The following is a 27756-nucleotide window of genomic DNA, read 5'->3' on the forward strand; positions in this document are numbered from 1 at the left end:
GGGGCGGATCCCGGCCGGAGCGGGGAGCGCGGGCGCGGCCGGGAGGGAGGCACCGGAGACGGGCACGGGAGGGAGGCACCGGAGACAGGCAGCCGCTGTTCAGGGCTTTATTTGCAGGCGCGGCCGAGCTACAGGCACCCGCGGAGCGGACGGGACCCCCGGGCCGCGGGGACCGGGGAAGGCTGCGGGGCAGGACCCGGCCCCCGGTCCCTAGCAGGTGGCGTAAGCGTTGGCCCTCTCCCGGATCTCCTCCAGCAACCCCCAGACCCGCTGCTCCAACGCCTGCAGTCGCGTCGCCTTCGCCGCCATCGCCCGCTCGTTGGCCCCGAAGTGCTGCTCCAGCTCTGCGGGAGGGGGGGGGCACGGTCAGGGTGCAGCCCCCCCCGCCGTGTCACCGGCCCCCGCCGCCCTTGGGGCACCCGGCGGGACGTGCCCTGGGGGACGAGACACGCGCGGGGAGGTGGACGGTGGGGAACGGCCCCCAACCACGCGCTCCCCCCTCACCTTCCAGCCTCCTCTTGCTGCTGCTGGCCTTGTCCAGGAGGTCCCGGGCCTCCGCCGTCAGCTGCGTCACGCGCTGCAGGGCCCCGCCGGACACCCCGGCCAGCCCGCTCACCCGGCCCTTCAGTACCACGTAGCGCTGCGTCACCTGCGCCAGGTCCTGGTGGCACAAGGGCATGGTGAGGCTGAGCCCCCCCCCGGCACCCTGTACCCTTTTGGTGCCACGTCATGGCTGGGCAGGGCTGGGGCTCACCTGGCCGAGCGTGGCCGAGGTGGCGGTGGCACGCTGCGCCCCGTCCTTGGCTTGCTGGGCCACGCGGCGGGCATCCCGGCCCTGCTCCTGCAGGGCGGTGACGCGCTGTGCCAGCTCCCGCAGCCGCCGCTGTGCCCGTGACTCCTTCCCCTCCAGCGCCTGCAGCCTGCGCTCCGCCTGGGCAAGCACGGGCGCTTGGCTGCTGGCAGGCGCCGCGACCACCGCACCCACAGCGCCGGCCCCACAGCCTCGGCAAACCCACGGCACCCACCCCACACCATCCGCGTCCCCCTGGCACCAGCCTCGCTACCCTTGGTGTGCCCATGGCATCAGCCTTGCTCTCCACGGCACCCACCCCGTTAGTCCCAGTGCCCCCATGGCACCAACCCCATTGCCCCCAGCATGCCCAAAGCACCATCCCCACTCCCCAGCCATGCTGGCAGCATTGGCCCTGCTCCCCCAACCCCGGCGTGCCGGCAGTCCCGGTGCCCCTCACCTCCTTGACTCTGCTCTCCGCCACCCGGATGGCATCCCTGGCACTCCGCAGGGCGCTCCCCGCCGCTGTCGCCTGTGCCCGCGCCACCTCCAGCGCCCGCTGTGTTCCCGCCAGCTCATCCCTCACACCTTCTGCTCGCTTCCTGCGGGGGCATGGGCAGCTCCAGCCCCTGACAGTGCTGGGGGATGGACCCTCACCCCCTGCCCACCCTGGCATATGCCCCACCGCTCACCTGGCATCCCGTCCCTGCGCCAGCAGCCCCCGTGCTGCAGCGAGCCCCTGCGCCGTGCTGTTGAGCACCGCGTCCACCCCCTCCAGCTGGCCAATGCTCTCCCGCATCTCCCGCAGCAGCTCCTGGATCCGGCCGGGGCTGCTGGGCAAGGAGATGTTCAGCACCTGCCGGGCCACCAGCTCGATGCTGCCCGGGTCAGCTCCCTCCTCTGCGGAAACACGGGAGCGGGGTGGGCTCAGGGTGGGCATGCTGAGCCCCGCCGTGCCCGCGTGCCCACCCCGTGCTGGCGCTACCTGCCAGGAAGGCCTTAATTCGGCGGATGAAGTCCCGCAGCTGGGCCGTCGCTTTCTCTGCGCGGCTGCGGGCAGCCTGCGAACGCCCCAGCGCCTCCTCTGCCCGGCTCCGTGCCCCCCGGGCCAGCTCCTGCACCTCCTGCGTCTGGGGTGCATGGGGCTGAGCAGGGGGCAAGGGGTGGCCCCAGGGAGGGGGCACGGGGAGGGGTGGGCAGGGGGTATGAGGGGACATGCTTGGGGACAAGATGGGGGCATGCAAGGGGGTGTAATGCGGTGTGTGAAGGGGCACGGCGGGCATGCAAGGGGACACGAGGGGGTGTGCAACAGGGTACAAGGGGGCATGGAAGGGGTGTGCAAGGGGACATAAAGGGGGTGTGCAAGGGGGTGCAGCAGTGGCCCAAGGGGCATCTGCGAAGGGGCATAAGAGGGACATATGGGGGGGCATGCTTGGGGGCATGGAAAGGGCACAAGCAGGATGTGTGAAGGAACATCAAAGGGGCACGGAAAGGGCCTAAGTGGGACATGGAAGGGGACATCAAAGTGGCACGGAAAGGGCACAAGCGGGCCATGCAAAGGGGACACAAGGGCACCCCAAAAAGTCCCATGGAGCCACCACCCCTACCTTCTGTGCCACAACACCCAGCTGCCCCAGTGCCACCTCCAGCTGCTGCGAAGCATTATGGGCGCTGCTCAGGGCTCGAGCCGAGATGGGCAGTGCCCCCGCGCACCCCATGCCACCGCAATGCCGCGTCCCTGCGCTGTCCTGGCACAAGGCTCCTCCGCAAGGTGCTTGCTCACAGCTCAGGTCCCCGGGTGCCCCACAAATCTGCGGTGATGCCAATGGTGGAGACGGCAGCTCAACACCGCATGGGGGGAGACCCCCATGCTGCCCCGGCACGGGGATCTCCCCCTATGTGCCTATTCGCACCTCCCCGGTCCCGCTCTCACCTTCTCATTGATCCTGGCAACGCTGAGTCCCATCACCCGTTTCTGCGCCTCCCGCAAGGATTTCCGTGCCGCGGCTGTGCTGCGTCGGAAAGTATCGCCCCGCTGCCGCAGCACCCGCTCGGCCGCCTGCCGCGTTGCCTGTGCCCCCTTGAGCTTGCCGGCTGTGCCGTTCACCACCGCCTCCGCCTTCCGCGAGTCCTCCGCCGATGCCAGGATGCTGCGGTAAGACTCTGCGGGTGCTGGTGTCAGGGTTCGGCTGGAATGGTTGCCACCAAACCCCCCAATCCTTACTGGATGCTCTTACCGCCAAATCCGGCCGCTGCTACGGTGCTCAGGAGGATTTGGAGGTGGGAGGCAGTTCGGTTGAGACCCCCCAGCTCGCGGCTCAGCCCGGCCAGCCGGCCGCGGTGCTTCACATCTGCCTGTGCCAGCTGATCTAGATGTTGTTCCAGCTCTTGGAGCTGCTTCCAGAAGTCATCCAGCTCCATCCTTTGCGGGGAGGAGAGGGGTCTCAAGCCTTTTTGGGTGACAAAAGGGGGGTCCCTCCCACCCCAGCCCACTGCGCACACTTGCCTGGTGCCATCCAGCCGCCCGGGCAGCCCGTCGAGGAGGGGGCTGCCGGGGCTGCCCCCCTCGCCCAGCAGCCGCTCCACACGCCCCAGGGCCTCCTCCAGTGCCCGCAGGCGGCGGGGGCTGAGCGGGGGCACGGACCCCCCCTCCCGCAGCGCCCGTGCCTGCGCTCCCAGGCGCCGCAGCCCGTCCCGCAGGCTGTCCAGGGTCGGGTCCCAGCGCCCGAAGCAGGGGTGGCAGGGCGAGCAGCGGGGGAAGGCCTCCTGGTAGCCCCGCTGGCAGCGGTCACAGCGCAGCCCCCCGAAGCCCGGCCGGCACTGGCACTGCCCGCTGACCTGCTCACACTGCGGGCTCTCAGAGCCCAGCGGCTCACACTCGCAGGCTGTGGAGACAGGCGGTGGCATGTCCCAGCCTCCCCGGGGACCCACGTGTCCCCAGAGTGCCACCGTGTCTCCAGAGTTCCACCACGTCCCCAGCATCCCACTGTATCCCCGTGTCTCCAGAGTCCCACCGTGTCCCCAGCGTCTCCTACGTCTCCACAATCCCACCACGGACTCAGGGTCCCCTGACTCCTCCGTGTCCCCAGAAACCCACCATGTCCCCAGGGTCTTCCATGTCCCCAGCATCCCACTACGGCTCCAGGATCCCCCGTGCCCAAAGGGTCGCACCATGTCCCCGTGATCTCACCATGTCCCCAGGATCTCCCGAGTCCCCTGTGTCCACAGTGTCCCACTGTCTCCCCCAGAGCCCCCACGTTCGGAATCTCCCACTGTGTCCCCAGGGTCCTCCATGTCCCTAGAGTCCCACCATGCAGCCAAGGTCCCGTCCCCCCATCCCCAGAGCCCCTGCACCCCCGATCCCTGGGACGCGTCCCCACCTCGGCACTCCCGCTCGGGGTCTCCCCAGTGATGCTCCTGGCACTGGGAGCAGACGCGGCCCCCAAAGCCAGGCCGGCACTGGCACTGCCCCGTCACCTGCAGCGAGAGAGGCGTGCTCAGCCGGGCGGCTCACCGGACGCCGGGAGGGCAGTGGAGCCGTGCCAGGGTGCCGGGGGGCTCACCGTCTCGCAGGCGGGGTGCAAGGCGCGTGTGGGGTGGCAGCCACAGGGCTCGCAGCCCCCTGGTCCCCCCAGGCTCCAGAAGTGGGGTGCGCAGCGGTCACAGCTCTTGCCCACCACGTTGGGCCGGCAGGCGCAGGTGCCGCTGCTGCGGTCGCAGGTGCAGGTGCCGGCGGCACAGTGGGAGGCCAGGGTCCCCCGTGGGTCACAGCTGCAGCCTGCAGGCAGGTGGGGGGCCACGTGGGGCTCAGCCCGTACCCTCCACCCAGGCGATGCTCTCCCAGCACCTGGCCCCAGCACCCCAAATCCCCTGTCTGGCTCCAAACCCGTGCACAGCCCCAACCCCCCGCAACCCCGATCCCTGTCCCCTGCCCAGCCTCGACCCCGGGCACAGCCCCGAACCCCCCCCCGACAGCACCAAAGCCCACCTGGCCCTGACCCCACCCAGCCCCAAACCCCCAGACACCCCCAAAAACCTGCCCAACCCGGCGCCCCCGCACAACCCCAATCCTCCCACACCCCAACCCTGAGCCCTTGCATCACCCCAACCCCCCCCCGCCCCACACTCCCCCAAACCCTTGCGTGGCCCCAGCCCTGGCACAGCCCCCTGCCCCACTCACGCCGGCAGCTGCGCTGCAGGGCATTGCCGTAGTAGCCGGGCTGGCAGTGGGCGCAGCGGGGCCCAGCGGTGTGGTACAGGCAGCGCAGGCAGTGCCCCGTGCGGGGGTCACAGGCCCCCGGGTCGCTGGCGTCGATGTTGTTGTTGCATTGACAGGGCCGGCACACGCCACCCTCCATCTCCGGCGTCCCAAAGTAGCCGGGGGAGCAGCGGTCGCAGCGGGGCCCTGCAGGGATGGGAGGGCTGTGGGTGCTGGGGTCCCTCAGCCCCATTGCCGAGGGGTCCCCGCTGCACGGCACCTGCTCTGCCCCTCACCGGCGTATCCAGGCGCACAGAGGCAGACGATGTGGTGGGTCTCCTCGTCGGCGTGGCAGGCGCTCCCGTGGTAGTGCCGTGTGCCGGGGTAGCCAGGGCAGGGGCAGGGCCGGCACTGCTGCCCCGAGCCCAGCACTGGGTCCCCGTAGTACCCATCCTGGCACCTGCGAGGATGAGAGGTGAGTGCCACGGGGTCCATCATATCCCATCCCACCATCCCATCTCCGCCATGCCATGCCATGCCATGCCATGCCATGCCATGCCACGCCATCATATCCCATGTCATGTCATGTCATCTCATCCATCCCACCATATCCCATCCCACTATTCCATCTAATCTCACCCCATCGTATCCCATCCCACTATCCCATCTCATTCCATCATATCCCATCCCATCCCATCATATCCCATCCCATCCCATCATATCCATCCCATTTCATCCATCCCATCCCATCATATCCCACCCCACTGTCCCATTATATCCCATCCTATCCTATCCCATCCAATTGTATCTACGCCGTCCCATCTCATCCCATCCCATGCATGCCATGCCACGCTGCCTCATCCCATCTCCTCCCACCAGGCTCACCTCTCGCAGTGCCGTCCAGCGGTGTGGTCGCGGCAGCGCAGGCAGCTGCCTGTCTGGGGGTCGCACTCCTCGGTGTGCCCGTTGCACTGGCAGGGCCGGCAGGCGGGAAAGCCCCAGTGGCCAGGCTGGCACTGGTCACACTGCCGGCCCACAGCACCAGGCTGGCAGCGGCACTGCCCGCTCACCGCGTCGCACAGCTGTGACACTGAGCCCTCCGGGGAGCAGGCGCAGGCTGCGGGATGGCACGGCTCGGGTCAGGCACATGGGTACAGGGACAGACAGACAGATGGGGGACCAGCACCCAGGGCATGCCCAACCCACAGGCTATGGCACAGGAGGGCTCATGTGGACACACAGGTGGGCAGACAGACGGGCGGATGGACAGATAAGTGAGTGCAAGGCAGGGCAGTGCCCATGCCAGGCAGGAGCATGGGGCTCACATGGATGGATGGATGGAAAGACAGATGGACAGAGGGGGAACCGGGACCCAACCCACAGGCTGCAGGACAGCAGGACTGAGACGGGCACATGCACGGACCGATGGACAGACAAAGTGAACAGGCAGACGGGCAGCAAACGGGGCTCTGACAGCTGGACAGACAGACAGGAGGGACAAGGATGCCTGGCAGGTGCAGATCCCACTACTCACGGCTGCAGCCCAGGGGTCCGAAGCCGTAGCTGCCTGGGGCACAGCGGTCACAGCGCCGGCCGAGGACGTGGGGCTTGCACTCACACTGCCCTCCCTGCACCTGGCACTCGCTGCTGCGGGAGCCCTGTGGGTCGCACTGGCAGGCTGCGGGCAGCAGGGCCGGTGTGGGGCCGGGGCTGCCCTGCCCACACCCTGCCCGCGCTCTGCCGCCGCTCCCCTGCCCAACCCTGCTGCGGGCATGGCTTCGTCCTGTCCCGCTGCACCGGGTAACCCTGCCCACCCCTGCAACGGACATGGCCTCATCCTGACCCACTGCAACAATCATGGCCACATCCTGACCCACTGGCATGGGTACCCTTGCCCACCCCTGCCACGGGCATGGCCCCATCCCAACCCACTGCCCTGGGTATCCCACTCCGCCCTGCCACGGGCATGGCCCCATCCTGACCCGCTGCACTGGGTATGGCCCCATCCTGACCCACTGCCCGGGGTACCCCTGCCCACCCTGCCTGACCCACGGCACCGGGCAGGGCTCCACCCTCGCCCACTGCCCCAGTCACGTCCCCCGACCCCGGCAGGGTGCCCTGCCCGCAGCGGCCCCACTCACGCAGTGCCCCGCCGTGCAGCAGGGCTGAGACGCTGCAGACCAGGCGGGCGCAGGCCTGGGCCAGGGGGTGTGGGGGGGCCATGCGAAACGCCTCCAGGCACTGATATCGCTCCAGCTCCTCCCGGCGTGCCGCCGCCTCCGCCCCGTGGAAGCCCGGCAACTCCGACACCCGGGGCAGGAGCACCAGCTGTGCCGGGAAGCAGGGAGGGGAGAGGAGATGGGTCTGGGGGGGCACAGCCACTCCCTGCCGTGGGACCCGGCCCCTGCTCCCAGGCTGGATCCATCTGCCGTGGGGCAGCCCCGACCACCCCAGACCCATTGACAGCCCCAGCTCCGTTGACAGCCCCAACCCCATCAGCATCCCCAACCCCATTGATACTCCCACCCAAATTGCCATCCCCACAGGCCTCCTTGTCCCTGTCCCCATTGACATCCCCAAGGCCAACCCAAACTCCATCAACATCCCCATTCCTATCCCCATCCTCATCCCACCCCATCCCATCCCCATCCCCCCTGCAGCCCCAGAGGGAGGTCACTGCCCACCCCAGCCCATGGTCCCCCATCCCTGCCCATCACCCCACTCCTGCTGAGCCCCAGGCACGGGGCACAGCGGGACCCCCCTCACCGAGTCGATGAGGATGAAGGCGCTGGGGTGGCGCTGGGTGACTCCGGCCCGTTGAAGCCGCATGGTCACCTCGTAGGGGGTGCTGGGCTCAAAGCAGAAGGGCCGGGACAGCAGCACATACCTGTGCAGAGGCAGGCGTCAGGGCACGGGCACAAAAGGGCCATGGGAACGGCCATGGGACAGCAGCAGGACCCAACCACCTCCATTGTCCCCATCCCCATCCCTCACCCGTATGGTAGGATTATCCCTGTTTCCATCCCATCCCCATTCCTCAGTTCTGGGAGTGTGGCAGGGCTGTCCTTGTCCCTGTCCTGTCCCGATCCTTGTCCCCATCCCCATCCCGTCCCCATCCCCATCCCACCCTCATCCCATCCCATCCCCACCTCTGGCTGTGGGGCAGGCTCTCACGGTACATCTGCTCGGAGGGCAGCACGTTCCCGCAGCGAGGGCTGGTGGGCAGCGCCCGGGAGCTGACGCCGACCACAGCCTCCCAGTCCTCGGCCGACTACGGTGACAGGCGAGGTGGCGTCAGGGCCGTGCCACGCCGTACACGCCGCGGCCGCGGCCGCGGCCGCGCTCACCTCAGGCTCGTAGCGCAGCAGCAGCTCGTAGTCCATGGGGTAGGGCACGTCGTCCACGCGGAAGGTCAGGCCAGCCCCGTCTCTCACCCGGGCGAACCCCGAGCCCGTCCACGTCACCATGCGCCCGCTGCCGTCCCGCACCGCCTCCTCCACGTCCGGCTGGGCAGAGCACCGGCACAGCTCGGCCCCGGCTCCCCCGGCTCTGCCCCCCCCGGCCGCCCCTGCCCCGCAGCACCCCGCCATGCCCCATCCCACCCCCGCTGGGGCTCACCTTGGGGGGCTGCTGGCGGCCGCGGCGGGAGGGGGCGCGGGGCTGAGGGGCGCGGGGGGGGCTGCGCAGGTGCCGTGGGCGCCCCTTCCGCCCCCCCGGCTCCCTGGTGTCGTACTCCAGGCAGTCCTGGGGCACCTCCGCCCGGACGGTGCCCTGCGGGGACAGGGTCAGGGGACGGGTGGCCGTGCACAGGGACAGCCATGCACAGGGCACGGTGACAGCCACGTGCAGGACGGGGTGACAGCCATGCATGGAGCGCGGTGACGGCCGTGCATGGAGCGCGGTGCACGGTGACGGCCATGCACAAGCCCAGGCTGGGGGGAGCCGGGACATCCCCAGGAGACTCACCGGGAGCTGGGGATGGCCGTGGCTGTGGCCGGTGGCCCGCTCGGCCTCGTAGGTGTAGTAGTCAAGGGGGGCGCAGAAGAAGCCGGGCTGGACCTGGTCGCACTGCCGCCCCATGAGGTGGGGGCGGCAGGGACAAGCCCCGTCCTCCATGGAGCACCTGGGGGTGGCTGTCTTGTCCCTCCGTCTGTCCTTCTGTCTCGCTCTGTCCTCACCCATCCCTCCTTCCATCCCTGTCCCCACCCCTCCATCTCGGGATGGAGAGCCCTCCCTCCATCCCTCCAACCCAGCCCCCTCTATGTCCCCAGCCCTGTCCCCATCCCTCCACCGATGTCCCCATCCCTCCCTCCCCGCCATGCTTGACCCCAGCCCTGTCCCCACTCCCAACCCCCTCCATCCCCGTGCCCCACCGGTTGTTGTAGGCTCCCCCGAAGTCGCAGGCGCAAGGTCGGCAGCCCCCCACGTCATAGCTGAGGCCCCAGAACTCGGGCTGCAGTGAGAGGGGGGGGATGTGGGGCAGGTGTGGGGGCAGCCCAGCGCGTTGCCGTGGGGCTGGGGAGAGTCAGGGCCACGGAGCGTGGCGTGGGACAGGCTGGGGCACTCACCACGCACTGGCTGCAGGAGCGCCCGGCCACAAAACGTTTGCAGTAGCAGTCCCCGCTGATGGGGTCGCAGGGGGAGCTGCCCGCCACCGTGCCCCGTGGGTCACACCTGCACGCTGCCCCACACACACACATTCACCCCCACATGTGAGGGGCTGCCATGTGGCACCACAGCCCATGGGCTTCATGGACCTCCCTCCCCATCCCATGTCCTTCCATCCCTCACCCCTCCATTCCCATCCCTCCATCCCACATCTCTCCATCCCACATTCCTCCATCCTCATCCCTCCATTTCACATCCCTCAATCTCCATTCCTCCATCCTCATCTCTCCATCCCATATTCCTCCATCTACATCCCTCCATCCCACATCCCTCGATCTCCATCCCTCCATCACCGCCCCTCCATCCCACAACCCTCTATCCTCATCCCTCCATCTACATCCCTTCATCCCCGCCCCTCCATCATCCCTCCACCCCACATCCTCCCGTGCCCATCCCTGGGTCCCAGCTCACGCTGGCAGCCCTGCGGATCGCCATGGCTGAGGCCGTAGGCGCCGTGCCGGCAGCGGTCACAGCGGGGACCGGCCACGTTCTCCTTGCAGCGGCACTGCCCCGCAATCATGCCCAGCGCCACGTCCGTGTGCCCGTCGCAGGCGCCTCCATCCAGCGAGCCCGCCGGGTCGCAGTCGCACGCTGCCGAGAGAGAGAGAGAGACCATGAGGAGCTGTGGGTGCAGGCACCGGGAGCTGCGGAGCCGGGGCTGGTGGCACCGGGAGCCGTGGGGTTGGGGTCCCGTGGGACTCACGGGCGCAGGCAGTGGGGGCACGGATGTCGGAGCGGGGGTGCCGGTAGTAGAAGGGCTTGCAGAGGTGGCAGCGGCGGCCCATGGTGTTGTGCTGGCAGCCGTCACACACGGCCCCGCTGCTGTTCCCCGTGGCCAGGAAGACGGCCATGTCGAAGTGGCACCGCTGAGAGTGCTCGTTGCAGTCACAGCCTGCGGGGACGGTACCGTGGCACGGCACGTGGCACCCCAACCCCCCGCCTGGTAGCTCCTCAATCCCAACCCCTCAAACCCCAGCCTGCAGAACCCCCAGCCTCACATCCCAGCAGGATGCACCCCCACCCCCAATTGCAGCCTGCAGCACCCTGACCCCCCCCAAACCCCAGCCCCACATGCAGCACACTCAACCCCAAAGCACGGAATGTGGGACCCTCAGCACCCAGCCCCATGCCACGGCCCACGGGATGCTGAACCCTCCACACACATGCAGGACCCCAAAATCCCCAAGCACAACACGCAGGACCCCCATTCCCCCAACCCAGCGCATGGGACCCCAAGTCCCTGGGCACGGCACGGTGCCGGTGCGGGGCACTGACGGCGGCAGGCGTTGGTGCTGGAGCCCTCAGCCGGGCGCCAGGGCAGGTCGTGGTAGAAGTCCTGGCAGCGCTCGCAGTTCAGCCCCTGCGTGTTGTGCTCGCAGACGCAGCGCCCGTGGATCTGGGGAGGGAGCAGCCGGCTCAGCGTGGCCGCCGGGTCCCACAGGGCACTGTGCCGTGCCGGTGGTTGCGTGCGCCTCACCATGCCGGGAACGGAGGATGTTGGGGCGCCGGCTGCTGGGGCACAGTGGGCAGCGTGGCCGTGACAGAAGCAGCTCCCGCGCAGTACCAGCTCATCCACAGCGTAGTAGTACTTGTGCAGCACCTCCCGCCGCGAGTCCAGCAGGTTGTCCCCCAGCGTGTGCAGCTTGGTGAGGTTCACCCGCAGGTTGGTGACGCGCAGCAGGTCTGGGTGGGGGGTGACACCGTCAGCACCCTTCCCGCCACCTACCGGCACCGTGGCCCTGGCACCCCCAGCCACGCACCCTGGATGTCCGGGCTGTAGGGATCCGCCACAGGGATGGAGGGGTCTAGCACCTTGAAGATGACCTGGGAGGAGGAAGGGGTGGGTGAGCCCGGCCCCCCTGGTTCCCTGGCCCCACTCCACACCACCCCAGCCCCACGCACCTCCCCGTGGCTGGAGGGCTCGATCTCAGAGTAGCGCTGGTCACACAGCACCTCATCCACCAGCCCCGAGGGCTGGCCAGGGACGCCAGGGAAGAGCTTGGAGCAGTTGTAGGCGAAGTAGCGGTAGACCTTCCAGCTGCGCCCGAAGTCGGCCGAGCGCTCCACCAGCATGGCCGCAGGGCGGAAAGTCTGTGGGACGCTCAGCTGGGATGGGGGGCCAGCCCCGCAGCCCCTGCGGGTCCGTCCCGTCCCATCCCACCCCATCCCAGGCACCCGTGTGCCGGGACTCACCTTAAACTTCATGATGAGGTGGGTGAAGTGGAACTCGCCCTCCAGGTCCAGGCGGATGCTGACGTGCTCCACGCCTGGGGGGGGGACAGAGAGGTGACGGCTGAGGCTGGGGAAGACCCACCCCCCCCAGGTCCGACGGCCACGCAGCCCTGAGGCACACGCACATGGGAGCAACCCCGCTGTCGCCCCAGCCTCACCGTTCTCTGACTGCCACCAGGTCCGCTGGCCGTGGGGTCCGCTAAGGTAGATGACGTTCTCGATGCGGTGGCTCTCGGGCAGGGACGGGTCCCGCGAGTCGCAGGTGAAGCATTTCTCCGAGTCCTGCGCCGGAGAGCGGCACCATCAGGGATGGGCGGCTGGAGGCTGCACTGGTGCCCAGCTGTGCCAGGGCTGTGCCGGAGCCGTACCAGGACCAGGTGGGCTCACCTGGAGGTGGCTGACGATGCAGTACTCCTGGGGCCCGTCTAGCCCGCAGGTGGAGGTGGTGCTCAGGCGGGGGGCTCGCCCCACCAGCAGGTTCCCGGTGGCCGGGTAGCAGCTGCCGCGGGCGCAGCCGTGGCTCAGGTCGGGCTCCTGCCAGCCCCTCGCCACTGGCACCCCTGCTGCAGAGAGCGTGAGGGCACGGGCTGGGGGCCGCGCTAGGGCCCCTGGGTGGCCCCCACCCCTCCCCACGCACCCCAGATGCCTGCCCAGCACCCACCCCACCCCCAGCCGTCCCATCCCGTCCCATCCCCGTGTCCCGACCCACTGATGCAGCACGAAGCTCCGTGACCCGGAAAGGTGCTGGCAGCAGCGCCGGGGCCTCGTGACCGGGGGGCAGGGAGCGGGGCCGGGCGGGCAGCGGGGGCGAGCGGGGGGCTGGGCCGCCTGTGCCCCTGGGGGGCCGGGCAGCCCCGGGGCGCCGAGCGGTGCCAGGGGGAGTCAGGAGCCAGGTCAGGCGCTCGCTAATCCCGCCGGGGCTCCCCGCTGGGATTTGTGGCGGTCAGGCCCTTGCTGCTGCCGGCGAGGGAGCATCGCCATCCCCACCGCTTCTGCCGCCCAGCACCCTCTCCACCCGGGCTGGGGTCCCATGGGCACCACAGCCCCCGGCCCCCCAGGAGCACAGGGTGCCCAGCCACGGCCGGTGCCCCACCGAGGCCAGCGCTTACCCAGGAGGAGGGCGAGTGCCAGGAGGTCCATGGGCAGCCGAAGGCTCTGCCTGGGGGGGACACAGAGACGGCACTGCGGCAGGGTGCGGGGTATGGCACGGGGCGCAGGGCGGCTGGGGCCTGGCCTCTCCCGGCTCCGGCACGGCCACGCACCCCGGGGTGCGCCCACCCAGCTCCGGCATGGCTGTGCACCCCGGGGACAGCACTGGGAAGCAGGGGCGGGGGGGGGGCAGTTGGGTCCCAAAAGCTTCCAGGGTGGCGCCCAGTGCCCACCCCCGTGACTGTGTCCCAGACCTGCATGGCCCTGAGGGGCTGTGGCACGCAGACCCCGGCGCGTGGACGCGCCTCGCGCCCCGAGACCCCGCACGAGCTGTGCCGTGCCCCATCCTGCCCTGCTCGGGGCGGATCCATCCCTTCGAGTGTCACTGGCGTCCCCGGGGGGGGTCCCAGCACCAGGTCAGGGCCAGCCGGGGAGGGGAGCCAGGAGCGCCGGAGCCGGCCGGGCGAGAGCGTCCCTGCCGCTGGCCGGGGTCCCGCTGTTAAATTTAGGCTGGAGCTGCCTTTTGTGCTTCCTTCTCTCCCGGTACCGCCCGCTCCCAGCCTCACAAGCGCTGGATCAAAGCCTGGCCCCGGCGCTGCCCAAACACATCTTTCCCGTCCCCGCGCGGGAGCCAAGCCTGGGGCAGGGGGGCTCGGGGCGGCGGGAGGAGCCGCGACTCTGCCCCGGCACCGCTCGAAGCCACGCCAAGGCGGCGGGTGAGGCGGTGCGAGGCCGCGTGCCGGCACGGGGGTCCCCAAGCCCCGCGAGCCCCCGGTACCTGGCGTCCGGCGGCGTCCGGCGGGGCCAAGGTCAGGGGCGAGGGCGGCGCAGGACCCGCCGCCCCGCGGGCTGGGCGCGCAGAAATGAGCCGGGGCGAGGGCGGCGATGGGATGGCGGCGGCCGGCGGCCCCCCTTCCCCGTCCACGATTCTTATTCAAATGGGCTGCCCGCTGAAAGGCACGGCGGTCTCCAGGCTACGGGAATGTCACTGCCGATTCCTTCTGCCTGGAGGCCCCCGCCGCCCGCCCGCCCGCGGAGGCCAAGCCGGCCAGGCGTCGGCAGCCCGGGCACGCCCCGGCCCCTGGGCGGCACGGCGGGCCCCGCCGGCGAACAAAAGGGCGCCTCGTGGGCCGGCGAGCCGGCGGCGCCGCGTTCCCCGGGCTCCCGGCACGGCACGGCAGGAACGCGCCTGCCGCCACTCGCGGCGAGGCGCGCGGGGCGGCATGGCGGGATGGGCGCCCGATGCTCTGGGAACCGGCCGGCGCAGCTGTGCGGGGGGCCACGGCACCGTTTTTTGCCCCGTCTGGGGATGCCCCGTGGCGGAGGCACCAGCACGGTTAGGCTCCAGGGTGGAACGCGCCGGGCGTCCGCCCCACCGGGAACTCGCCCGGGCACAGCCACGATGCTGCCGGCTGGGCACGTACGTCCCTCCCGAGCGACCCAGCCCTCCCCACCACCACGGCTCCCTGGGCAAAGTCCGGCACACGCCGGCCCCAGGAACTGCACCGCAGGCGTGGGGCGACCCAGCCCGTCTCTCCCAAGGGACGCCTCGGCCCCTTCCTTGTGTGCCATCTCCTGCCGGCTGCCAGCACCCAACCCGCGCCCTGGGGCCGTGCCGTGTGCCGAGAGCTGTGCCGTGCCTCGGGGCTGTGCTGCGCCCCAGGGCTTCCCGCCGGCATGACGGCTCCTACCTGTGCCCGTGGGGCCTGGGGTGCCGGGCAGGTGGCTGGTGGCCCGGGTGGGCTGCGGAGACGCCCAACTCGGTCCTGCTGGGGCTCGGCGGCTGTTCCTGGAGGAGGGCGGCCGGCGCCTGTCTCCTCCTCCGGCAGCCGTGCCAGGCGAGGGGAGGGACCTGCCCGCACCGAGCTTTAGCCAAGGTGAGGCAGAGGCCAGGTACAAGCCAGCGGTGACCCACGCACGGCACAGTGGTGCCCCGTGTCCAGGCTGGCTGGAAGCCGGCACGGCATCCCTGCAGGGCTGCCGTGCCCGGTTGTGCGGCACGTGGGGCCACCGAAACAGGCAGCTCAGTCGGGACTCGCCTGCACCACACGGGCCCGTCTCTGCCTATTCAGGGCACGTCTCCAGCAGCGGTACCGGGAGCCCCGGTGCGGCACAGCAGCCAGCCACGGTCCCCCAGCACCCATGGCAGATGGATCTTGCTCCCCCGCCCCACGCTGGCACGGTGGGCACCACCGTGCCCTAAGCCAGGGCCCCACTCACCCCGTGCCGGTCAGTGCTGCCTGGGGTCCTTCCAACCGGGCGAGCTGGGTGCTGAGCTGGCAGCCCCAAAACCCTGTGGGGAGCACGGCCGTGCACCAGGGCCAGGCTCGACAGAGACCCCGCTGTCACGCACGGATGGTGTCTTTTATTAGCCGAGGCCAAAGGAAGGAAGAGGAGCCATGTGCTCTCCACGCCAAGGCTGCGCTCTGGCTGCCCGCCGGCGAGCAAGGTCGCGGGCAGACAAAGCAGCAGCTCCCCGGGCTGCTGGCCATGAGGGTGCCAAAACCCGTGTCCCCAGGGACACCCCAACACAGCGCAGGCTGGTCCCACATGCCTCAGTGGGACAAGCGATGCTGCAGGCAGAGCCCTGCCAGCTCCCCATGGCCATGCTCTCAGCAGGCGCTGGGAAACCTGGAGGAAGGGCAGGACTGTGCCCAGCGAGGCTCCAGCAGCGCAGGGTGGTGGCCGGGCACCACCACCTCCTTGGCTAGGAGAGCTGGCAGGAGATGAGCTGATAAAGAGCCACTAGCACTGGCCAGCACGCCTGTATCGTAGGGATCTTGCCAAGCAAATCTTACTTGCTCTGAGGAGATCCAAAGTGGCCTGATAAGGGTGACTGTAACAGGATCTCCGGCCTTCAGAAGCAAGGTAAAAGCAGGAGAGAGGGATCCTCAGCGGGATCTGAGACAGAAGCGATGTGTGCCAGCCCATGTCCAGGCACCTCCTGGCTCCCCTGAAGGCTGCTCTGACTTTCCACCCTGAGCTGCAATCCCCTCAGCCGTCCCACAGCCTCGCACATGGGGGCGGCCCACGTCTGCCCAGGGAGATGACATGTCCGGGGGCAGCTCCACTGGCCGGAGATCTGCCAGCAGCTCTGCCACAGCCCTCCGTCACCAGCGTTTCAAAGCTGCTGAGCATCCCCAGCCTCTCAGGCACCCACAGCCTCGGCTCCACCAGCACCTTTCAGCAGCGATCAGAGCACTTCTGCTGTTGTCAGCCGACCAAACCGGCTCAGAGGGGCAGCAGTAGGAACCAGCAGCGCTCACCGCTTCGGGGCATGCAGAGGAGGGGCCCCCCCAAGCCTCGGCAGAGCCCCTGAGACCCCGGGGCAGCCTCTCACGCCTGGCCAGCCCCGTTTGGACGGACTTCAGTGCGCTCAGCAGGCAGCCAACACTTCCCTGAACATCCTTAGCGAGCAAGAGAACCACTTAACCACTTCCCTTCCTGAGGAATGAGCTCCAGCACTGGAGCCACTGTCTAGCCGGGGTCACGGTCCTACCACCATTAGTGCCGGGTCAGCGCACAGACAGCCCCGTGCCACAAACTGGATCCGGATTACATGCAGGTGAACAACAGCATTTCTGTCGAATTAGCCAGCCTCACGGTCCTGGCTGTAGAATGGGCAGATCCAGAGAGAATTTGGAGGGTGGGCAGGCAGGGAGGAGCTGGCAAAGTGCCTGCCACCACAGAGCACACCTGGAATGCAGATTTATGCCAGTTTACACCAGTTCAGCACCAAAGGCACTCGTCTGGAGCATTTCCCACTCTGAGTCAGGTGTTCCTTAATGGGGCCTGGGTAACCCCAAACCTCATTGGGGGGAACTGGGGAGAAGAGGTGGTGGTGGTCTCCAGCTGAGCGTGCACCACGCAGCGGCGGGGCACACAGGAGATGCCATTCCATGGAGCTCACATGGGGCCGGGAGCAGAAGCCGAAGACAGGGAGGAGCAGTCTGGAGGGGCCCAAAGAAAAGCTGGACACGCTTGACAGTTCTGAGCACCATTTTACTGAAGGGCTGGACACCTGCTAGGACTTCATAACAAAAAGTTCACTTCATTTAAGAAAAAAGACAGTCTGGTTTTTGTCCCATTCCCTCTGAAGAGCAGAATAATACTAACACTGTCTTTTCACTAAACAATGCCATTCCAAAATATACAACACTGAGTGTGGAGCAGCCCAGCCTCATATTAAACATTAAATATTAATATAGCTTCGGAAACATTCTACACAAACAAATGAAACAGTAAAAAGTTCACTCAAGAACAGGATGGTCATTTGTTGTAAATTCACCATACAAAAGTTTGTTACTCGCCCTCTCATGGGCTGCAGTCGCTGCTCCTCGGCCATCTCTCGGGATCCCTGAACACCAGGGGATGCCTGTGGCTGGGCTGGTGGCACCAGTCCCAGTCAGAGCAGGTCAGTCATGCTGTGGCGTGAAGACAGCTCTCTTAGAGACAATGGTTGGCAGAGACGGGAGCGAGGGGCCGGGCAGTGCCCACCCAGAGACCCCGCGTCCCTCAGAGCACCTGCTGTGCCTCTGCTCGGGAAATGCTACTCCTCAGGAGTGTTGCACCAGGAACCAGGAGGAGGGAACGGCGTCACACACCGCGCTTTCCCTGCCACAAACGCTGACACTCGTTTCATCCCATCCCAGGTCTGGGCAGCATCGTGGAGCAGGGGCAGGTGGGGAGGTATTTCTGGGCATAGCTTTGCAGCACCTTCACTTTTACAACAGCACTGCGTGCCTGACTGCATCTGTGGGAATCACCAGACTCTCACAGGGGCTGCCTGTAGCAACAGGAACAGAAAGGGCTAATTAAGACAACACGGAGAGTCCCAGACGATAATAAGGCCTTTAAGGGACTCCCCGAGGCAAGGCCTAATTGTCCCACAGGGGAAGGTATTTCGCATGCTCACGGGAGGAAGAGCTGCCCCCCCTGCAAGGGTGTCCAGGGGGTACAAGTCAGCACACACAGGGGGCAGGGGCGGCTCTGCAAACCGGGGAGCAGCTTACCTTCCCCACAGCCCCCCAAGCAGGGCCAGTTTGTTTGACCAACGAAGGATGGAAACCAAAGGTTATCAGGGGCACCTGCTCCAAAAGGGCACCCCCTCGCCCATGCCCCAGAGCCTGCAGCACCAGTGCCTGCGTAGTGCTACCAGACAGGGCAGGACAGGCCCCATCAGCCAGGCAGGGACAGAGCGGAGGCACTGCTACCTGTACACCACAGGCCTCGCTCCTCTGTTTGCAGATCTCCTGCAGCAGAAGCAGAAGCTGGCCGGCCAGGCGCTGCTGGTGTCTTTGGTTTCCCTTAACCCCAGCTTCTCGCTTTTTCACCAGACCTCCTCGGTCTTCCTAAGCAAACTGAGGGGGCTGGCCTCAGCACCACAGCTTTGGAGGCTGCAGCTGGCCAAGCTGCGAGCGCTAGCAGTGTCACACCTACAGACAGGGTTCACTTGACACTCGGGGCTGACCTAGTGAGGCAGGCTGGCTCTCCTGCCTTCTGGGACAAGATCTCTGCTCCACCAGACAGCGAGGCACCTGGCACCTTCCTAACAGCACCCAGCTTCAAGCAGGAACGGGCTTCGAGGAGAGTGGTGCACTCTAGCAGAGAGTCCCAAACGCAAGGGCCTGGGAGCAACCTCTCCACAGGTGGTACCAGCCCACCCAGCTTGCAAAGCCAAGGGCCGCAGCACTGTCAAGAAGGTGCGAGGTGTCCCAGAACAGCTGTCCTCTCCTCAGACCACCTCAGCTCCTGGAAAGCTGACCCCATCTGACCACGGGAGCAAACAGGCCAGTGCCATTTTGGAGACTGAAACAGAAACTGTGACTTCCACACAAACCGACCAAGCCGCTTGACCTCCACACAGCTCGGCACCGACCCTGCCAACCACAGCCAAAACAAGGATCCTCCCACCTAAACCTGCTCTCCTGCCCAGGAAGCTGCCCAGCTCACGTCACACTGTTCAGCTGCAGCTGAGAGACAAAGCTGCTCTCCATCCCCATACGTCCCTTGTGCTGTGGCCAGAGGCCCAGCTCCCAGACAGGGCAGGGAACTTGGACCCAAGGGGGAGAGCAGCTGGAGCGGCTGCACCCCCCCACATGCTGGCAAGGTCTGGCCATGAACACGGCACAAGTCACAACTGAAAGGGCCAAAATTCTGTGCTCAAGCCCAAACTCCCCCCAGCCCCTCCCTGGAGCCAAGGGACTTCCACCAGCTTCACCGGTGGAGAAATGCTGCTGGTGTACGGGGGGGGGGGGCACAGAGGACACACGGCAGAACAGGGGCAGCTGCTGCAGGGCCGCAGAGCCAGATGCACAGCATCACCCATCCATGCTGTTCTGCTCCCAACTTCCCTGCAATGCTCTTAGCTGGTGACTGGCTGAACTCTGTGCAAGGAAACACCAGGCAATGAGGGATCTCAGCCCACTGCCCCCCTGCCTCTGTGAGCATGAGCGCTGCAGGCTGGGCGGGTGATGCCCTGCTCTGAGAAGCATCCAGCTAGGTGAGTGCTCACAACGCTCCAGGGAGCATACCTCCTCCTCACACTGAAATACCACTAGTGCGCTACAAAACAGGAGTAACAAAATAATCCCTTCTTATTTTGCAGAAAAGTGCTTAAGAAATTCTGTACAAGGATCGCTATGGCAGCTGGCTCTGCGGGGGGGAGGCAGTTTGGAAGCAGCAGCACTATGCTACATGGCTTGCAGGGAAGAGGCCAAGGAGAAACTCCTCCAACTAAAAGCAGCGGCAGATGGTGAAATCTGATCACAGTGGACATGAGCTTCAAAACATTTCTACCAATTAACAATGTGATTTCAACTGGTATCTGATGTCAGCTTCCCCTTCAGCTGCCTGCCGGACAAGCTGCTATCCCCACGGACCTCGCTGACGGACATCTGAAGCACGCAGGAAGCTCAAGGACCTTGTCTGGTGGAGGCGAAGCATAAACTCTAGTTCTTGGCAGCTGAATAAAAGGAGAAATGATTTCCACAAAATCAGTTGGAAGAACAGCCCTTTGACCGCTGGCTGAATCATTTCTAGAAGTGACAGTGGCACAAATCCATGTGGTAAAAGCATTCCTAAGAGAGTCTCCAAAGCTCTCAGCTGTCACGGTGCCCAGGAACAGCATAAGCCAGGTTAGGCACTTGGATTCAAAGTGACTAATACAGAAACAGGTCTGAACAACCTGCATACAGCACGCTCAGCAGAGACCACAGCACTCCAGGCAACGCATTTCTATGGGCCTTGCCAGTTACTGCTGCGCAGATCCCTGGAAGGCAAGCGTTACTCTGCTGTCACAGAATAACATGGGGTGGAAGGGACCTGTGAAGGAAGATCTCTGGTTAGATCAAGTTTTAGGCTGGCCTGGTTTGATCAAACCCTTTGTCTTCCCTAAACACCAGACAGCAGTGTCCACAGCACAGCCCCTTCTGCAGCCTCCTGCACATCAGTATCAGAGGCCCAAGACGCCAGGAACACCCACACCCGGCCATGAGATGAAGGATGGCAGAGCCAACCACTAACAGGCTGCAGGCACCCTGTCTGCCAGCACTGGATGACAGGCAGCAGTTGCTCACATTAGCACTAGGTGCTATAAAGCCCCTCTGTGAATAACAAGCTGCAGTCCTTCCAGCCGAGTTCCCAAATCACCTGCGAGGGGGAGGAGGAGACATCAGGAGGGCAGACAATCGAGCTCCAGCACTGCCCAGTAGCTCAGGGGCCCTCCAGTCTGTTAGAGATGTGCAGAAGAGCTGACAGAGACTGGACTGATGACAGGCAAGTCCCTGAGCACAGAGTGATGGGGTGCTCACTTCCCCGGCAGGAGCCTCAGTGACACAGAAGCGTTTCTAATGCTCATCTCTTCCTGTGGAGCAGAAGACCTCTTGCTGGTAGCCTGGGAAGGACACCAGGCGAGGCGTTGCCACGAAGCATTTGCAGAATTCAGCTTGGTGCCGGGAAAGGCATGGCAGCGCTAAGGCAGTATGTTTTGCTGGATGTGTTAAGCAACAGTACAAGCCAAGTCCTTGACTGGCAAAGACCCAAGCTGTGAAAGACAAGAGGTGATGGAGAAGAGTGGGGAGGCAGGCAGCAGTGCAGCTGGGGGAAGAAACACAATGAAGAGGAGGGATGTGGCCTGCTAAGCTGGCCTCAGGTGCTCAGCTTCCTCCTCAGGCTGGAGGAGAAGCAACCTCAACCCAAATTCAGCCTTGTTGATGCACGGTTGTTTTTCCCACCGGAGGCCAGGCGCTCAGCTGGGATGCCTGTGCTGCATGAAGAGGCTCCAGAGACAGCTCTCGCTGCCCTTATAAGGGACTGGGAACAGGGGAAGCTGCCGAGCAGCCTGTCAGACAGTGATACCGCAGGCAGGAGTTCAGAGCCCTCCTCGGGAAACAGCCAAAAAGAGAAACTCCAGTGCAAGACTTCAAGACCTGGCATTTGAGAGCGTGGGAATGAGAAAGGTCTGAAGGAGTGGGAACAAAAGGGACAAAGCAATTTTTGGCTGATTAACAGTGATGGAGGGTCCCTGTTCATCCAGCATCATGTCAGGACAGGGAGCTCTCTGCCAGGGCATTTTAAAACGCAGAAGCAGAAGAAAATATTTCCTCCTCCTCTGCAGCCAACCAGCGGCATTCACAGGTCAGTCTCCAACATTGCAAGTTATGATCTCTGACAGCAACTCAGATACACGTAGTAAAACCACACAGAACTCGAGTGTGTGATTCAGAGCCTGCAATCATCCCCTGAGGGAGAACCTCCACCCTGCTCTACCCGGGTGAGGGGTGCAAACCCCAGCTGTGCCTCGGGACACCCAGCTTCCCTGCACTCTCACTCCCTCATGAACCTCCTCTCTCCTCTCCGTGGCATGGTTTTCCTCTCTGAGCTGAGGATCAGACACTGACCCCTTTTACAAAGCGCTGAAATCCAGCCAGGTGCTAGGGAGGGGCAGAAACGTAAGGAGCTGGGGCTTCCCAGGGGAGCTCATCCCTTCAGCCAATGTCCACAGAGATTACTAGGTCAGACAACTGGTATTTTGAGCTGGTGAGAGAGTGAGTGGATTACCGGCCCACTGCTGCAGAGATCTGAATGCACAGTGGTGTACAGAGCCAGGCCCGTGCCAGGCACAACGCTGCTTCCTCTCCCCGAGCTGCCAGCTTCTGTTTTTGCAGTATCCCAACGCAGATCATCTCATCAGAGACCATCCCTCCCAGGTGACAGTGGTAGCACCTACCGCTCCAGTGCGGTTTCTCCCAGAGCTTGCAGATCCCTCCCTGAGGAGAGCAGACACGACCTCCACCAGCGCACAGTCTGTGTTGGCATCCGACAGCATGTCCCCGGCGCAGGAAGGCTAACGCAGCCGTCTGCGGTTCCGCAGTGCCTCCTGGGGACGGGCAGAGCCTGCGCTCCGGGAGCTTTCACACCTGCCACACACCTTCTCGCAACATCCCAGACGGCACAGCAAAGCTGTCACCCATCACAACACAGTGCTGATCTCGCCTCCTACTGCTTCACCCTCACAAACTGACAGAAAGAAACTCTCTAAGTGCTGGCATATATCCTCTCAACTCTTTTGCTTTTCTGCTTTAATTCAGGCTCAAATACCCCACTGAGCTCTGGGACCGGCAGGATGTATCTAATACATTCAAACACAGCCTGTGTCTTCTCTACTGGCAGCTAGAACCTGCTCCTGAAACATCCAGCAACAGCAAAGCAGTTACGTGGTGGACAGAACACTTTACGCAATTCCTGTTAACAACTCCAGCCCTTCAGCTCTAATAGTCACAGTTCATGCTTTACGTCCGCAGCTGGGGTACAGGAGAGCAGAGCAACACTGAGTGCTGAGGAGGAATCGCTCTTTGGAAGCAAACCCCTACCATGCATTCAAAGCTTCTGCTACCATAGAATGGAGGAGGCACCTAGAGACGTCAGCAGCCCCGTAACACTCCCCCACTCTTACGCAGAGGTAATACCAAAAGTGTGATTAAAACTGTAGTCAACTATCAGCTGGTAATTCTCCAAATTGCTTGGCATTTCTGGAGACAAACAAGTGGCGATAACTCTGCCTGCCTCTGAGCTGCTCAAGAGAGCCCAGAACAGACTGTCACAGCACTGAATCACAAAGAAATCCTGGCACCTTTCAACAAAAGACTGGCTGAAGGGGAGGGGGAAAAAAAGCTATTGAACCCAATCCCAGAGGGATGGAGGAAGAGCATCTTCCCACAGTTCCTGGGCCATATGCACATATATGGATATATAGATATATAGATAATAAAGTTATAAAATTTGATCAAAATAAAACCAGTAAATGTACAGCTTGAAAAACAGCAATATCACAGTGCATCAATGTCATGAGAAAGTCCCGTGTTCTCCCCCTGCACGAGAGCGCAGCCTGCCACGTTCAGAAGAGCGCCCGCGGGAAGCGAGCCCTCCAGCCTGCTCGGCTCGCCATGGGCGAGAGTCATCACCCCATGTTCCTGAACAGGTTTTTGTATTTCTGCAGTCAGTTCTCCATAGCAGTGGTAGACAGGCAGAAACAGCATGAGAGCAGGCTGCTCTGTCTGCAGGTTAGTCGACATACCGTCACCAGGCACCAGAGATCCAGAGTTGCTCTTAAACTTCCCCATGCTCTGATGCCAGGCTCGTATTTACTTACTTACAAAAAAAGTGACAAAGTGAAGAAACTCAGGGGACGCTGTGAGAGTGGGACAAGGGCTGAATTCGGATCACGGGGGACAGATTGACCCTAAGAATCTTCTGTGCTCTCCTCCTCACTTCATCATCAGAGGAAGAGTTGCCCACCTTGATGGCCCGGAATTTCAGCAGGTTCAAAGTGCTCTGAGCTCGTCGAGATTTATTTTGGATAGGAATGGTATTTGCTTTCTTCTTCTGCGGTGCTTCTCTTGACTCTGTAGCTCTTCTCTTCTTCTGCCCAATGCTCTCACGGTAAGTGCTGCTGTCCTTCCACTCTGTTTTCCCCACCAGAGCTTCCTTATCTTTAATTTTCAGGGTCTTGGACTGCGCTGCTGTGGTGCAGCCCTGGGATGAGCTGCCTGACACTCTCCCGTTGAGGACTCCCGAGGCTTTGCAAGCATTGCTCTCCTGCAGCACTCCACCCTTTGGTCCCTTCAGAAGATTTAAAGCAAGGGTGGCAGAATCCGGTGCTTTCTTTATCAAACGCTTGTAGCCCTTACCTTCTGTTATTTTAGTGGTCTTACCTGAAGAAAACTGCCTTGGTGTACTCGAAGCCTTGAGGAGTTTAAGGTCCGAGGGCGAGATCCCAAGACGCCCTTGTGTGTACTTGGACTCCAAACAGGACACGGTAGTTTTCAGTGGCACCAGAGCTTCCAGAACTACCGACAGTCTCATGGCTGGATACACGTCAGGATACATGCTTGTAGGGAAGCCCACTGCCGAGGCCTTAGATGTGCCAGATCTTGTTTGCTTCAAGGAGCTCAAGAGGAGATTTGTGGAATCCCCTTTAGAGACAGGCTGAGTGGACACTTTCGAAGAGTTCACCGAAATGCTGGTAGGCGAAGCAGACACCTTTGCCATGGCTGCGGTGTTTCTAGCCGGAGTCTTAGTGGGCTCGGCGGCGTTGGCGCAGTTGTGCGGGATGCTCTCTTTTGTTTGACTAGGTGTGTCTGCTGTGCATGAGCTGTACCCGTACACATCCTTACTCCTCAGAACTGTGGGCTGATAGCCCTCCTCCTTCAGGCCCTGAATGAAGGCCACCAGCTGGGTCTCTGTGTCCGAAAGGTCCTTGGACATCGGGTTGAAGACTCGTAGGGCTTCCTCCAGCACTTTCTGTCCTGCAGAGGAAATTCTTGACCAGGAATGGACAGCTTTTTCTTCCACATTGTTCACTGCAATATTCATGGCATTAGGCAAGTGGGTGCTTCAGGAAGGTCCAAATTACTGGAAAAACAACACTTGACACCTCAAAAGGAGAGAGAAGATGGTTAGCTTACAGCAAGTGAAATCATCTCACATTTTTAAGCAGGGACTTGAAGCCATTAAACCCAGACATGGCTACTCACAAACATCAGATCAGATTCTGGCCATAACTGATGTTAGAAGCATCATCAAGAAAATCCCATCACTGATTTATCTCTGAAGTAAAACTAAAACATCTCTTGCAGAAATATCCTCAAACCTAAACAAAGACTTCAGGCAATCCCATCCAACCCATCCGAAGATGAAGAGTTCCAATGGTTACATCATTAAAATCTGCAGCTCATTTCCAGTTTGAGTCCTACATGCCCCAGCTTTGGATAACCAGATCTCACTTTCCTTTGGTAAAGCAGCCCTTCATTGAACCCGCTCCCTGCGCACGCACTGAAAACAGCATGATCAAGCCATCTCAACACTAAGCAGCCTGAGGACCTCAAATCTATCCCAGCATCATGTTCAATTTTCCAGCTTCCTAATTGATTCTGCTCAAAAATTGATTCTGAGTCCCTGCCAAAGCTGCAGCACCCTCCTGAAGACCTGACAGCAGAGCTGGAGGCTATTTCAGTTGTGCTTCATTGATGCTGAACACTGTGGCAAGGCAATACCACTCCTCGCTGCTCCCTTGTTTGAACAATGGTCTGCAACTTGCTGTCACAGCAAACTGGTGTTGATCCAAGGGCACTCGCTGCCAAGTGAGGAGGAAGCAGGAAATTCAAGCAGGGCAGCATGAAGGAAACACACATCACCAGGGCCAAGTGTACAGTGACCTGAGGGCAACACTGGGATCATGCTCAGGGCACTACACAGCTGTCTGCCTGGGACAAAAGCACTAATTATTGTTTTAAATAAAAAACAGGCACTGAAGAGCAGTCCAGGCGGGACTTTTTGATACACCTGAACGAACCCCAATCCTCTGATGCTGAGCTGGCGGCCTTGCCAGCTCCGCAGCTGGACACTGTGGCAAGAAGTCACAAAATCTTTAGCTTCATTGATACCTCTCAAAATAATGAGGATTCAGCAAAAAGTCCTTTTCAGGGAAATGTGGAAGGTGTCAGAGATACTATTAGAGAGGGCAGTGTGCAGGCAAGAAAGCTGTGATGGAAAAGTTAGCGCCTGAGCAGACAGAGCAAGGAACTACTCCTGCCCGATGTTCCTCCCAGAACTCCAGTTTCACCACAACCCCAGAGCCTGGGAGTGCCGGCCCCGGGCCGCCACTGGCTGCACAAGCAGGGAAGAGACACAAGCCAAAAGCAGCCGCAGAAAGGGAAGCACAGGTCAGCAGGGGGGTAAGAGCCTCCACATGACAGACTAATCTCAGTCAAGTGTTCTGCAGACGTCACAGCAGAAGAGGGATTTGGAGGAGGATAATGCAGTTGTTCTGCGACAGGCGGGGGATCTCCCACGGAGGAGGGGAGGCAGGCAGGGAAGTGCTCCAACAGAGCCGCGGCCGGCGTCATCAGCCAGCGGTGAGATTTGACACCTCCATAGTGAACAAGCGGCAGCAGGCACAGCGAAGCCAGCAAGCATGTAAAGCTTAATCCTGATCTGGTAGAGAGAAACCAATGGAGAAGCACAAGGAACAACATGTGCTCAACAGGCTGTGAGATGGATCATCTTCAGGCTGCAGCAAGCCCAGGAGCAAGCCTAGGACGCCTTAAGGGGTATTCTGGTGTTGGAGAGGCTGTGACATCTCATCGGGGACAGGACATCTCAACATCGATCCGCTCAGTCTTGTTTTGTGCAGTGCAAGTTGTAGTAGGAGCGAAAGCTGGCCACAAGCAGGGACCCCCCCAGCCTGTCCAACCGACAGCAAGTTCCCTCACTTGACACCCTACCAGGGGACATGCCCTGGCTGAAGAGCCACGGGGCCACCGGCCAGCAGTGCTCGTGGCACGGATGCAAGCACGGCAGGACCCTCACGCAACGCTCCCTCGAGCGATGCCAGCGCCGGTCTGGAGGCCCGGCTGCCCGGGCGCGGAGCTCGAGGGAAGGGCTCTGCAGTGCTTCTCCCGGTGCACCGGAGAAGCAAGCCGGCTGCTGGCAGGGCCGAGACGCTGGGCTGGGGCGGCCTGTGCAGACGGAGGCTGCCGCGAAGACCCAAGGAGGGCTCGGCGCGGGCCGCCGGGGCGGGCAGCCCCCCCCGGCTCAGCCTCTTCTCCTGGCCCACCCCTCGGTGGAGGAGATAGATGCCCCTTCCCGAGCGCCCGTCCCTCGCTCCCCTCGCAGCCCCGCCCCCAGGCTCGGCCCGCCCGGTAAGGAGGGACCGGCGAGAGCCCTGGCCGGTGCCCTCCCTACGGGGCTGCGGGGAGGTGATTGGTGCAGACAGCGGGTGCGGCCCCCCCCCGTTCGGCCCTCGCCGGCTCCCGGGCCCGGGGCGGGGGGGGGGGGGAGGGGGGGAGAGGGCGGGGGCCGGGGCGGGGGCCGGGGCGGAGCCCTCAGCGCCGCGGCTCCGCCTCCAGCGCCCGGGGGCCACCCCACCGGGAGGCTCGGCAGCGCCCTCGCCCGGGAGCGCGGGGCCCGGGCACCGCCGGCCCCAACCTACCGGCCGCCGCTAGACCCGCACCCGCTGCTGCGCTGCGACCGCCGATCCAACATGGCCGCCCGCGGAGCGCCGGAAGCACCGCCTACTTCCGCTTCCGGCTCCCTTCCGCCGGCCGGGACCACGCCCACAGTCACGGGAGAGGGTTCGGCCACGCCCCCCACCCGCGGCGTCCCGGCCCCGCCCCCGCCCCCGCCCCCCGCCGCGTTCGCCGTGTCCATGGCAACGGCG

The 27756-nt window shown here is 63.8% G+C and overlaps 2 protein-coding genes across 4 annotated transcripts; both read right to left on the minus strand.

Moving 5' to 3' along the window:
* Nucleotides 1–93: 93 nt before the first annotated feature.
* LOC142042720 (laminin subunit beta-2-like) lies at nucleotides 94–13028 on the minus strand. The gene is made up of 34 exons (XM_075052930.1): nucleotides 12998–13028; nucleotides 12276–12451; nucleotides 12047–12170; nucleotides 11850–11923; nucleotides 11559–11747; nucleotides 11417–11480; nucleotides 11134–11339; nucleotides 10932–11052; nucleotides 10360–10548; nucleotides 10068–10247; nucleotides 9557–9669; nucleotides 9362–9441; nucleotides 8955–9111; nucleotides 8607–8759; nucleotides 8336–8494; nucleotides 8138–8259; nucleotides 7755–7875; nucleotides 7130–7316; nucleotides 6523–6666; nucleotides 5874–6105; nucleotides 5285–5448; nucleotides 4971–5195; nucleotides 4354–4568; nucleotides 4171–4267; nucleotides 3297–3675; nucleotides 3028–3212; nucleotides 2724–2953; nucleotides 2398–2601; nucleotides 1776–1920; nucleotides 1483–1690; nucleotides 1251–1392; nucleotides 755–931; nucleotides 505–661; nucleotides 94–344 (listed from the first exon to the last, which is right to left on the minus strand). Exons 1-34 carry the CDS (start codon nucleotides 13026–13028, stop codon nucleotides 211–213), a joined length of 5484 nt encoding a protein of 1827 aa, XP_074909031.1. The 3' UTR covers nucleotides 94–210.
* Nucleotides 13029–16885: 3857 nt separating this feature from the next.
* Nucleotides 16886–27591, minus strand: CCDC71 (coiled-coil domain containing 71). 3 transcript variants are annotated; one of them, XM_075052927.1, is made up of 2 exons: nucleotides 27550–27578; nucleotides 16886–24972 (listed from the first exon to the last, which is right to left on the minus strand). In XM_075052927.1, exon 2 carries the CDS (start codon nucleotides 24909–24911, stop codon nucleotides 23718–23720), a length of 1194 nt encoding a protein of 397 aa, XP_074909028.1. In that variant the 5' UTR covers nucleotides 24912–24972; nucleotides 27550–27578; the 3' UTR covers nucleotides 16886–23717. The 3 variants fall into 3 exon arrangements, with proteins under 3 accessions (XP_074909028.1, XP_074909029.1, XP_074909027.1); XM_075052928.1 differs by lacking the exon at nucleotides 27550–27578 and adding an exon at nucleotides 25073–27457; XM_075052926.1 differs by having other exon boundaries at nucleotides 16887–24972; nucleotides 27529–27591.
* Nucleotides 27592–27756: the final 165 nt, after the last annotated feature.

This window comes from Buteo buteo, chromosome 21, assembly GCF_964188355.1.
Source record: "Buteo buteo chromosome 21, bButBut1.hap1.1, whole genome shotgun sequence".
Taxonomy (NCBI): domain Eukaryota; kingdom Metazoa; phylum Chordata; class Aves; order Accipitriformes; family Accipitridae; genus Buteo; species Buteo buteo.

Bases quoted from the DNA above. Each gene is read 5' to 3' on its own strand.
- CCDC71 (XM_075052927.1), bottom strand. From the start codon at position 24,911: ATGAATATTGCAGTGAACAATGTGGAAGAAAAAGCTGTCCATTCCTGG.
- LOC142042720 (XM_075052930.1), bottom strand. From the start codon at position 13,028: ATGGACCTCCTGGCACTCGCCCTCCTCCTGG. The intron at 11,481-11,558 runs GTGCGTGGGGCT...TCCTCCTCCCAG, and splicing joins AGCCCTCCAGCCACGGGGAG to GTCATCTTCAAGGTGCTAGA. The intron at 345-504 runs GTGAGGGGGGAG...CCCCTCCCGCAG, and splicing joins CAGCAAGAGGAGGCTGGAAG to AGCTGGAGCAGCACTTCGGG.